The 12,275-nt window shown below is 41.7% G+C and overlaps 1 protein-coding gene across 1 annotated transcript; it reads right to left on the minus strand.

Moving 5' to 3' along the window:
- Positions 1 to 4,201: 4,201 nt before the first annotated feature.
- Positions 4,202 to 11,933, minus strand: RERGL (RERG like). Its single transcript, XM_041484525.1, has 6 exons — positions 11,636 to 11,933; positions 11,491 to 11,547; positions 10,763 to 10,765; positions 7,933 to 7,970; positions 7,426 to 7,616; positions 4,202 to 6,337 (listed from the first exon to the last, which is right to left on the minus strand). The coding sequence occupies exons 1-6, from the start codon at positions 11,685 to 11,687 to the stop codon at positions 6,055 to 6,057; spliced, it is 624 nt and encodes a 207-aa protein (XP_041340459.1). The 5' UTR covers positions 11,688 to 11,933; the 3' UTR covers positions 4,202 to 6,054.
- Between the last annotated feature and the right edge of the window lie 342 nt (positions 11,934 to 12,275).

A 12,275-nucleotide genomic window follows, 5' to 3' on the forward strand; every position in this document is an offset into this window, starting at 1 on the left:
AGGTCTGCTAGTTAGTTTTTAATGAGCTAGCTTGGAAGCAGTCTGTGGCAGTACTCAGTTAACTTATCCTCAGTTCCAGTTCATCCATTAATTTCACTTGTGACAGGCAGATTTCAGGGTGTTTCGTGAAGTTCAGCAGGGATCAAATATAATCCAGCACTCTGATCAATCATATGAAATAAATTTAACATTCAATGACCCAGTGGTCATCTGAAGTTAGATGTTAATTGTCTAACCATAGGGACTCAATTGATTTGGTAAAGTAGGACAGATGGGCTCTGTAGTGTTGAAGATGAAGGACAAAATAACTAGCAAAGAGCCCCAAGAGGCCGTATTTGGAACATGATTCATCTCACCTAACTTCAGAGATCCCCAACCCTAATTACCTTTAGAGTTGGTGGAGACTTTAATGTCTTTTGAAGGGTGACTCATCTACATTATTTGATGCATCACCTCGATGAAGTGAATTGTTTGGTAGAAAGGCATATGGATGAGGGGGGAATCTAGAAGCAGATCTCTGTTTTGGGCTGGGCAGTCCCAACCTCGGGGTCTTTTCAGGAAATTACCTTGCTTATTTAATGCAGGTTGATGCACTGTCCGTACCACAGCTTGGAGATAAGAGAAGAAACTCTCCTGCCCAAGTCTAGCTTTGCTCCCTGCCATGCTCTGGGGATAACACCCTCAGGAAGCTGTAGAAAGACAAGGTGGAGGTGAAACCTGTGCTCAACCCAACAGGTGTGTCAGGAAACAGGATAGAAATTTTGGAGCCCTTCTTGAGGATATTAATATGCATGGAGGGAAACTTCCAGTGCTCTAGATGAGAGAGCTGAACTTTATTTCAGTGAAACAGCTGAGCCCAGAAGAGTCAGTGGAGAAAAAACCCTCCCAACACCTGCAGTTTTACCAATAAATCCTGCCCAATCAAGCCTATGAGATTTCACATTGTTGAACACAGAAAAATCGATTGCAAAGTTTTACAGTGTTGGGAGGCAGGAGGGGTTTCACCTGTACTTTGTGATCGGTGCTCTTGGATTTATTAACAGGGATGTTTCAAGTGAGAGGGATGAAGTGTGGGGAAAACGCCACGAGAGGGAGATGTTGGAAGCAGGAAAGCTGTCGGATTTCTCAGCCTTACACAGCAGATTACTTTTAGAAGGCACTCCTTTAAAGATTGTTGAACTTTCAGGGAGCTCACAGCATCTTTAAAATAAAGTTTATTCTGGGAGGAAATTTGTCTGGAAAGCTAGAAATCGCTTTGGGAAAAACAAACAAAACCATAAAAATATATTATTATTATTATTATTATTATTATTATTATTATTATTATTATTATTATCACAATTTATTATTATTATTATTATTATTATTATTATCACACAGAGCAACCAAAAACCTGTGACAAGCCTATTTAAAAAGTTATGCTCATTAAAAAATGAAATCTTCACCAGACACCACAATGCCTGCCATTTTAAAGTCAGATATTTTCATTTCCAATCCTTTTATATTTATTTCAAGTGGTAAAATGCATGACGTAGTATAGATATGGTGACACTTTACTGCTCAATATGAGGAGAGGAATCTACAAGGAGAAAGACCTGGCCAGAGAGATCACTCTGCTCCAATTAGCTTGTTTGTTATGTGTGTTTCTCACTACTGTTAAGACACCTCCCTGGAAAAACTTTGGATATTTCCCAGAGTTCAGCAGTAATTAAATGCCTATCTGAACTCCTAGAGCCAGCCTTGAAAAATGAATGTAGCAGTAAATGGCTCAAGTCATGTCAAATATATAGGGCTAAATGTGGATATTAATTATATAACCAGAGGGACTCAATTTACTTTGTAAAGCAATTAAAAGAAGACAGAAATTTACAGTCTGTTTCTGGAAAAGAGTAATGCCTGTTTAAAAATAACTTTCTACCCAGAATAGTCTGCCTGTCTCATATAATATCAGTTATGGGGGGGGAGAAGAATCCAAATCAACACAACAGAAGACTTTGGCATTTACAACAGTGCTTCTTTATGGAAATATCAAACCCAATTTTAAAACAATACAGGTTGACAGGTGCCCAGGTGCACTTTTAGACATGTAAACAAAGGCTTTGCTTTTCAAACTGCCTGAAGAGCACATCAAAACTTAGCTTCCCCTTGTTTTCATTCCCCCTGGGCACATTCAGGATATGAAGAGGTCTGTGTTCCTATGGACAGGAGGTAGAGGTTTCATGGTTTTTAGTTGTTTTTAATATTGCTCTAGATTATTCTAGTAGTCTGTCTCTCTCTCTTTTTTTTTCTTTTTTTTTCTTTTTTTTTAAAGTATTTCTTGCTTCAGAGTGGATAGGCAAGGATTGCTTTCCAGCTGAATCAGAACTGGAGTTTGTTCCTCTATCCATAAGCAAACGGTTTTATAAAACCTCATCAGCCTAAAGCACCTGTTACAGCAGGCATCCTGATGGAAAATTAACATGTCCTTGGATGCTACCTGCACTTTAGTTCTGCTTTCAGTGGTTTTCATATTCCTCTTCTTTTTTAGTGTAGGCTCTGAAAATACCATTGAGTGATTTGGGTCAGGCTGTTGGTGAAAGGATCACAACCACTCAAGCCAGTGGCCATAGCACCCATCCCTCTCTCTGCCTCAGGGCTAGAGAGAGCCAGGACCAGACACCTTCAAATATCATCTTCAAAGCAGTGTAGTCACATAGAAAGGAAACATCAACCCTCCCCACACAGCTCAATGTTCTCCTCTCCATCCCTTCAGAAACCAGCTTCTAGCAATGGTCTAAGAAAGCCTACAGTAGTTACTTTTGTCTTCAGAGTACAGCAGGTTTGGTTGGTCTACTCAATACTGCACTTAATTATTTCTTTTTTCCAGGAGTGTCATGCTCTAAGTTTTACTGGGACATTTCCCCTCTGACCTGTTGGGAACATGACTTTAGTGGGATTTTCTGAAAGAGTTTAATGCATACAGACAAGACAGTGGGAAAAAGAGCTGAGGTAGCATTAGTCTAAATTGTTTATTTCAAAACTGTTGTGAGAAAGAGCTTCAAAAGCCCTGAAAGTGCTCTGAGAGACAGCAGCTGGGAGCCAGGGGCTATTACTTTTATATTTCAGTAGAATCCCTTTGCTTCTATGTCACTGTTTCCAAAGTAAAAACGAGTTGAAGGCAGGGAGAAAGAACATCATTTCTGAGTGCCTTTCTCAGGCAGAATTTTACTGAAAGTTCATATAGACAAGGACTTCAAAGCATGACAGCAAGAAATCTTTAATTCTTGTGCAACAATTTCAAAATCTTTTCGTGAGAAAGGATGGGCTTGTGTGCTGAAGCAACATGTGACGACACAAATAACTCCATTTCCTCACTATTGAATGAGTCTGGTATGCTCCAGGTGATGTCACTGTCAATGCTGAGCATGAGACATCATTTACATAAATTTACTGTGTTACATGAGCAGGGTTCTTGCTAATTTCTTGTTTGTAATGTGGTTGTGCCAGTTAATATATTTCCTTCTCTGTTATAACTCCAAGAACACTTACCAAAACATATATATATATATATATATATCTCAGCCTTTTAAGTATTTTTAAAGGCCTTCATTTTTAAAAGTTATTAAACAATACATTTAGAAAGGGAGAATGTGTATCTGCTTTAAAATTCTGCATTCTTGTACATCTGCACTTATCAGCAATGAAAGACAAGTGAAATCCCAATGCTGAGAACACCAAATGATGTCTGTGCTGGGTGTTTTAGTATGTTTAAGTCTTAATCATCTGTTTCTAGAAGATGCAGCTGTTTCAGGTGGTTTTCAGGTGAGCACATGGCCCTGTAGATGACAGCTACTCTGTGTCCCAGCACTTACTCCATACAGACAATAGGACTATGGGCTGTACTACAGGTTCCATCTGTCTGAAATCCCACATTCCCAGGAATATGAACACAACTAATTGGCCTCTCTATGGCTGGTTTGACTGATTTTTTAAAGGATAAAGCAATTTTTTAAAAGGCTCTCTTCACTGCTTAGAGGCACATGAGGGTTTCTTCATTGTGCTCAGCAAACACAGCCAGAGGTTCTCTTTGGTGCAAGTGGCTGATTCCCAGATTTACTTTCTCCAGACTGAATTTCAGATCTGCACAGCGCTTCCCTTTTATAGCAGTCAAACCAAAAGCCTTATACCAGAGTAAATGGAAAACAAAACGAACCAAAAATCATTAACACATCCGCCTTATATCCAGTTTATTTAATACCAGAGCAGTAAATACAAATAAGAGTTCTGGAATGTGGCAATGCTAGAGCAAGGTAAAGCTACACTTGTCTGTTGGTAGTTCTGGAATCCTGTGTGGGCTGGGAAGCTGAGGGGTGTACATGAGTAATTTACATGTTCACTCTCATAGATATTGACTACACACTTAAAATGCAATGCTCCTGATATGGCAGAGCAGCATCTGCAGAAAAACAAAGTGCCTGTCAACTGAGAATTATGTTTCTAATATTTTTAGTTTTATAACAAGTGAAATATCTTTTGCTTTAAAAAAAGGTGATCTTTGGTCAACACAATAAAATGTGCTTTCGTGCTATTTTTCAGCCTTACTGAAGATTATATGTAACCTTTTTATGTTTTCTTATGGGTGAAAGCTCAAAAACGGAAAGTAAAAAAAAAAAAAAAAACAAACTGAAATTTTCTAGTTTAAATGCAGGTAAAATTTCAAAGCAGAGGTAGGCTTCAACACAGCATCCTACAAAGACTGAATCCCAGCTGTCCCCTGGAGTGGGTAGGAGGCAGCAATTCATCTTCAGATCACTTCCCTTTCATGAGTTCTGTATGAGCACAGCACTTGCAAACAGGCTGGGCTAAGCCCTTATTTAGCTGTCTACAGTAAGAGCTCTGAATGTCAACTGACAACATATTTAAACCCATCTGATGTTTAATATCCACATCTGAGAAGTGTAGCTAGCAGTGCTCAGTGCTCTCTCCCTGTGGTATTTCAATACCACAGCCATGAGTAAATGTAAGGACATTGGTTATTAGGAGAAACACTCTCTGCGAGCACAGGTCTTACCAGCAGGCTGACCTTTAAATCCAGGCAGGCATCCTAGAGAACTTGTGCTCTTTACCAGTCCATGTGCCTTCCAAGCTTCTGCTGCCATCTGAGACTGAGCAGTCACACCCACCTTGCAGCTAATGAAACTTCTGTTAAAGTTTATAAAAACTGCTCTGTGGAAGGGATCAACCCAAACCTTGCTGTAAAATTATTTCACTCAACAACGACCTTGCCAAAACAGTCCAGTGCTCACTGACTAACATTTCACTAACATTTCAGCTCCCACACTCCTCAACCCTCTCCACTTTCTCTCATCACTCATGGAATAAAAAAAATTAAAAAAAGATACTGAAACAGGAGACAATACTTCTTTATGTATCTGCTTCCCTACTTCTGGTGCCTCTGCAAGGCAGCTCTGCAGGTAAATACCTTTCGTAGACCTGGTGTCTAAGCATTTAATTCATATGAATTTTAGCAAGTGTAAGGCACGCAAGGACCTGAGTTAAATACAAATACATTACCACATGAAGCTGCAGTATTTTGCTTTTCTTTAGTGCAAATGTTCTTGCACACAAAAAGAAAACTACTCAGAATTCTGAATAAGATTTTGATCAGCAAGGCTGAGTTTACTGTATATTATGTGGCTTAGTGGTAGACTTGGTAGTTTGGTTAATGGCTGGATTGATGACCTAAGGGTCTTTTCCAATTAAGTTAATCTGTGAAATGACTGTACTTCAGCTGCACCTAGAAGCTCTGTCCAAGACCATGCTGGTGTTGAATAAATACAGACTAAACCTCTCTCTGGAGCAGCTTGCAGTTTAAATGGCACTGCCCTATACAATAAATCTGCAGCAGAGCTTGAAACAGAAGCTCAGGTCTTCCAGGTCTAGACCATACTGTCTCCCACCTTTGGTTCCTACTGTCTTACTCCTCCACATATTGACCTTTGGAGGAAATTCAGTGAATCCCAAGAGCTCAGCTCCATTATTTTAGCTTGTTCCAACTTCAAGACTAACCATCTCTTACACAGATTTCCTCCTCTTCCCGAACACATTGTTGATTAACTTGGCCATTGACTTGGAACCGCTTGGTCGTCTCTTCTCCTTCACTTTGAAATTGGCAGTGATATTCCTCAGCACCTTGGTGAACATTGCCACAACTTCCTGATAATGCTCTGCTGCAGACAGTTCACAGAATTGGCACTTGTTATCTATTGCCAGCTTCTGTCCTTCATCCCAGCCAACCTCCCTCATGTGGCATAAATCCTGTTTATTGCCAACCAAAAATATTGACGACTCGACCATCCTGAAAAGAAAAAGGTTCCAGTCAGAGAAAAGATATGTACAATGCTGTGTCATATGCTGTGCTAAATTCATATCATAACAGGATAACAGGCATTGCAAAAAAACCCAAAATGAACTAACCAGCCCCCTCGCCTTGCTAGGAACAATTCTAGTTTCCCATTTGTGAAAGGATCTTCCAGACAAGCTATTCTCTACCAGCAGATTTTAATTTCTGTTTTCTCTACTCAAAGAATTAATGTATTTTTTAATCCACTGCTTTTTTCATGCTCTATGCTGCTGAGTATATTGTCAGCAGCTGGACTTCATGAAGAAGCAAACTGATCAATATTTCCATTTGCAGGTCCAAGAGACAGATCAGTGTCAGTGGCATAACTCAGAGGGAAACACAGAAAATCTAATTCCAAGCTTCTGCTAAAATTATTCCTTTCAGAAACTAACCTTAATTAAGAAAGGTCAGAAGTAAAACAGAAAAATGGGGTTTTTACTCCTCTTCTGATACAGGTAAAGGATTCCACTCCTTTATTTAGAAAGCACCTCAGCTGGCTGATGCAGGAATACACACCCCCATCCACACTCACACCTGCAGTTCTGGTGATTCTTTTTTTAAAGTACTTTCTTTTTTTCCATATGGTCACCCATGTGCACAAATTATGCTGGAGTCACCACCAAAGGCAGTTTAGGACATATTTGTGGAATTATTTTCCTTTGTTGTGGGAAATGCTTTTCTTCAGCCCCTGTATTTGTGTATCTCCATTGGTAACTGAGTGGGAGAGTAAAAGCACAGACTGACTATGCCAGGCTTTTTCACCTGTGTAACACAGCAGAAATGCTTATGGTAATAATTTAAATACCAGTTTCGTGAGAAATAAGAACAAAAATCCTGATGTACTTGGGTTTGGATACAGTAAAATAGACTGTAATTTGCCCTCAGGTGCCTTGTTGGCATTGTACTACATCACTTTGATGCTGCTGGATTTTAATTGCTGCTAGGATCGCCTGCAAGCTCAGAAAAGGGTTTTCAGCTTTCTTTATGTTTGCTGAGGGGAAAAAAAAAAAAAAAAAAAAAAAACACCAAATAATGCCACTTACTTTTTACAAACTCCTATGTGAGACTCCCGGATCCTGTAGAGCAGTGCTTTTGCAAAGGCAAATGATGCTCTGTCGCTGATGTCGTAAACAATGACAAAGCCATCAGCCCAGTGGAGCTCATCTGCCAGGGAGAGCTTCCCCTGCTGGGGCTGAAAGAGGTGCAAATGCACACGGAAAAAAAGAATGTTACTCTTGCCACTCCAGAGCCTTTTCTCTGTCACTGTGAATGCCAGAACACAGTAACTTTCATCGCAAAAGATATTTAATAGGTTTAGGTGCTGGCTTTGAATTCAGGCTGGTGCTGCTCCAAAAGCCTTATAAATAAAGCCTTTATATTTGTATAAATTTATTAATACAAATAAATAAACCACCATCAAAAATGGCACTTTGGGTTGCTGACAAGTTCATTATTAAACATTTACACTTTGTTGAAGCAGTGAAAATCCACAACCTGTACAGCCATTGCTTATGCTTAATATTCTGCAGGATTACATGAGAGTGAAGCACACAGGAGCCATCAACACTTGTGTGTTTTGTGGTTATACCTCTGGTTTGCTTGTTCCTAATTATCTGACTACAGTAAGCTTAATCATTTCCTTCATTTATTTTCTTTCCTCTTTGAATTGTTCAAGTTTCAAACACTAATTACCCATGTGTTAAATTTCTGAAGAGCTAGGAAAAAAAAATCTTCTTTCAATCTGCAGCTGAGTTTAATAAATCTAGTGACAAAAGTCACTTGAGTGATTGATAATAGGGTTATGCTAATCCTTGACCTTCTTCACACCAAGAAACTGCCACACTTCTGATTTTCAGAAAGCAACAGCTTTAAACTGTCCCAGTAAGCAAAGGAGTCTCATTTCAAAACTATTTAAAATTATCTTATCCCTGCACATGACTTGGCAGCAGCTAGCAGGACTGTAGGACCTAATATAGATTAAAAAACTGGAAGCTGATCAGAAAACAAAAAATTAAAATTTTACTTCACTAAACAGCCAAAGTTAGGCCTTGTTCCTAAGGAAAAAAAAAAAAAAATGAGTACAGGCAGCTCAGAGAGCGCTACACAAATATGTGCAACCAAAATCTCTCCTCATAATTTAGGCCTAACCTGTTTAACCCTCTCCAGCTGCCACTCCCAGTGTTTCAACACCTTAATAAAGAGTGGCCCCCATACCTCAGGATTTAATCTTGCAGCAGGTGGAAGCTGCAGGCAAGCTCAGGAAAGGGGCCTTAGGGTGGGAGCAAGCCATGACACAGCGGCTGCTCCAGGAGCCTCACCGCCCTGGGACAAGCAGTGCTGTTTGTCTCAACACTGCTTAAGTTTTCAAAACCCTGGATTTAAGCGTGGGTCACTCTTCCAGCGGTTTGGCTTTCACGTCAGCATTCCTTCCCCCAGCTGGTAAGAGGGAAGGCAGCTGCCCAAAAGGGAGCCTGGAGAGCCAGTGGGATCAGCCAGACCTAGGTCTGCCCCTGTTGCACAGTTCCTAAATTCCTCCAGTCCTGCAAATTACGTAAATTAATATAAAACTTCATTTCAGAGTGGTTTTCTGTGGTTAGATTTTATTTGTCAATGTGTACAAGCTGCATTATGCAAGCCTTACTTCCAGGCCTGTCTACTTTGACCATTTGTGCAGCCATTTATTCAACTGTTTGCTTGATAAGGAAAGTTGTTAGGGAAGGCTTTTTTGTTTGTTTTGTGTGTGGTTTCGGTTTTGTTGACTGGTTGTCTGCCTTTTTTTCTGAACACACACTGGAAACAAACCTACTGAATTTTGCACCAATCAACCCCTCAGGCAGACCAACACCATTTCACTGTGGTGCTCCCATCAAAATCTTGGTGAGTGAACACTTTCAGATTCTGCTTTTCCTCTTCCAAACCGGAGGGGAATTCACAATCCTCACAATCAGCTAAATGCTGATCCTCATTCAGCTTGATACCAGGGCTCGGGATTATAAAATGTGCAGCTCTGATTCTACACAAAAGTTGTTATTTAGCAATAATATTTATTTAGCATGGCTTCTGGTGCCTTAAGAGTTCTCATACCAGGCAGCATTAGACCAAGAGTATTTACAGGACCATGTCCTTAGGATCAAGTCCAAAAATATTTCTGCCATGTCTCAGATTTAGGACTCTCCACCAACACTGGGAACTCTGCTGCAGGCACACCATCACTACTATTTAAAGCAGCAGGGTGTTCTGAGCAAGTGTAAGCAGATTGTGGTTGCCAGCAGGCTTTCTACACTACAATTTGTCATTTTCTGAACTACAGGACAGGAATTGGTGCTGACAGTACAGAAAACATACTTAAAACTGTGTAATGAGGGATAGCTCTGTGATCTCTGGAGCTCAGCACTTTCAGTATTCTTCCTGCTCATCTTAAGAATTCATGTGATGATAAACTATCAGTCCCAAGCATCTCAGGGTATAAAATCTACAGCCCCTTGCTTGTTTCCTTAATTAAACAAACTTTTAATTATTATTTTGACTCCACTAATAGTGGCATGACCTTTATTTTACCACCCCTGTTACCACTTTCCTCATCTCTAGAAGCGGTGCTAAACTTATCTTCCAACAAACATTTGTTAAAAAACGAAAATGTTCTGGGGTTTGGCATGCTTTTTACAGGATTTGCAGTACTGGAGGCTGAGAAAAGAACCTGGTTTTGGTTGTAGGTGGCTTGGAACACACACAGGGCACAGAGAGCACATAATTTACATGTGGCAGCTTAGAGCAGCCAGCTGGGACACAAACTGTCTGCTCAGTCTGTGTTTGTATAATAACAAATAATGGTAGAGCACACATGTACAATTGTAGCTCTTCCTTCAGAATAAGTTCATTTGGATATATTCACTATAATTCAGCTTAGTACTTCTTTTTTCTTTGTTATTTACAGATCACTAGAAGCAGCTCTGATTCTTGTGTAGGGGGGAGGAAAAAAAAAAAAGCGTGGAGAGAGAATCCTTTACTTTAGCAGGGAGAGTGAGGTAGAGGGCAATCTCTGTCCCTCGTTAAGTTTTGGGACTCCTGCCACATCAGCTGGGGTGGCAGCACACTTCCAAAGTTATTTGTGCATCAGCTGGGGTGGCAGCACACTTCCAAAGTTATTCGTGCATCAGCTGAACGGCATTTCCACCCGGGATGTAAAAGTCCAAGTCTTGCTTTGCCGCCTTCCGAGACTTAGAAGTGTTTTAACGAAAGTGACACGAATGGCACCAAAGTGACATTTAATCCTGTGTACAGCCAGGCTTTCCTCACAGCCGCCAGAGCAGCGCCTCCCTGCCTCACTGGGGCCACTTATGCTTTGATTAACCTCCCGTGCCGATAAACACACAGATAAACAATCTGTCTCCCCCCTGCCCTGGAGCCGAGGAGGGGATATTCTGTAGAAAAGGTCTTGTTTTGGGGTTTTTAGTCTATTCCTTTGCTCTCTCTGATCGTGCTGACCATAGCCCACCCTCGTTCCCACTCTCATCCCGGTCTCTTCCCGTCCCCAGCCGCTTTGAGAGCAGCGATCTCCCCCCGACACTCGGCTCATCCTTTCCCCTTTCCCCAGGGCTCACAGCCCACCAGGAGCCATAACCGAGCAGAAACTCCCATCCCCGGCAAAGTTCTGCAACACCCAAATTCTCCATCAAATCAGTGCTTGGGGAGCCACAAGGGGAAAAAAGCACTCACAACGTCACAAAAAAACTTTACAGCTCACAACAGAAGTAATGGGATATTGTTGAGACCAACTGTAACCAAGAAATGCTACTCCACTTTCTAACAACTGTTAAGCACTTATATCTGCTTTTTTGGAAGCAGTGCTTCAGGAACGCACTCTGTGCTTTGCTTTGCTGTTTAAACCTTTACTTCCAGGACGGACAAACCAAACTACAGATTTGCGAGAGAGCGTGAGCTTTACAGGTCTCAATAAAACAAAGCTTGCCAGATTAAAAAAAAAAAAAAAAAAAAAAAAAAAAAAAAGGAGACAGGATACATCTAGCACTTGCGCTCTCCAGGGGAAAAACCTCCATCCCTTCCTCTATCCATCCCTCCATCCCTGCATCCCTGCCTGCGGAGCTCACCGGCGCTGGACGCGTACTCGCCGATGAACCGCCGCGTCAGGAACCGCACTGCCAGCGCTGCGGGAGGGAAGCAGAGCCAAGAATTAGCGGGACCTCGCCTCCCCCTCCACCAAACCCGAGCCGTTGCCTGCTTCTCCGGCCTTACCCGACTTGCCGGCCCCGCTGCCGCCCAGCACGGCCACCTTCACCTCGCTCATGCCGCCGCCGCGCCGCCCCCGCCGCCCGCCGGCCTTTAAAGCGCCTCGGGCGACGCCGCCCCGCAGCCTTCATCCTTCATCTTCATCCTTCATCCTCATCCCGCATCCTCATCCCGCCTCCTCCCGGCTCCCCGCCCTGCTGGTGCCGAGGGAGGTGCGGCTCCCCGCCGAGGGGCCCGGCCTCTTCGGCTGCTGAGAGAGGCGCCTTCCTCCTCCTCCTCTTCCTCCTCCTCCTCTTCCTCCTCCCCTCGAGTGCCCCCCCCACGCGCCCCGCAGCGAGAACTTTGTGCAGGTCGCCTTCCCCTCGCCTTCTCCTCCTCTCGGTGCGCTCGGGAGATGGGGGGGAAGGAAAACAAGAAAAAACGAAAGAAAAAGGGAAAAACCAAAAAAAAACCAAAAAAAAAACAAACAAAAAAAACAACAAAAAAAACCAAAAAAAAAACAAACAAAAAAAACAACAAAAAAAACCAAAAAAAAAACAAACAAAAAAAACAACAAAAAAAACCAAAAAAAAAACAAACAAAAAAAAAAAAAAAAAAAAAAAAAAAGAAAAACAACCCCCCCAAAAAAAAAAAAACCAAAACAAAA

This window comes from Pyrgilauda ruficollis, unplaced genomic scaffold, assembly GCF_017590135.1.
Source record: "Pyrgilauda ruficollis isolate IOZ18807 unplaced genomic scaffold, ASM1759013v1 scaffold66, whole genome shotgun sequence".
NCBI lineage: Eukaryota > Metazoa > Chordata > Aves > Passeriformes > Passeridae > Pyrgilauda > Pyrgilauda ruficollis.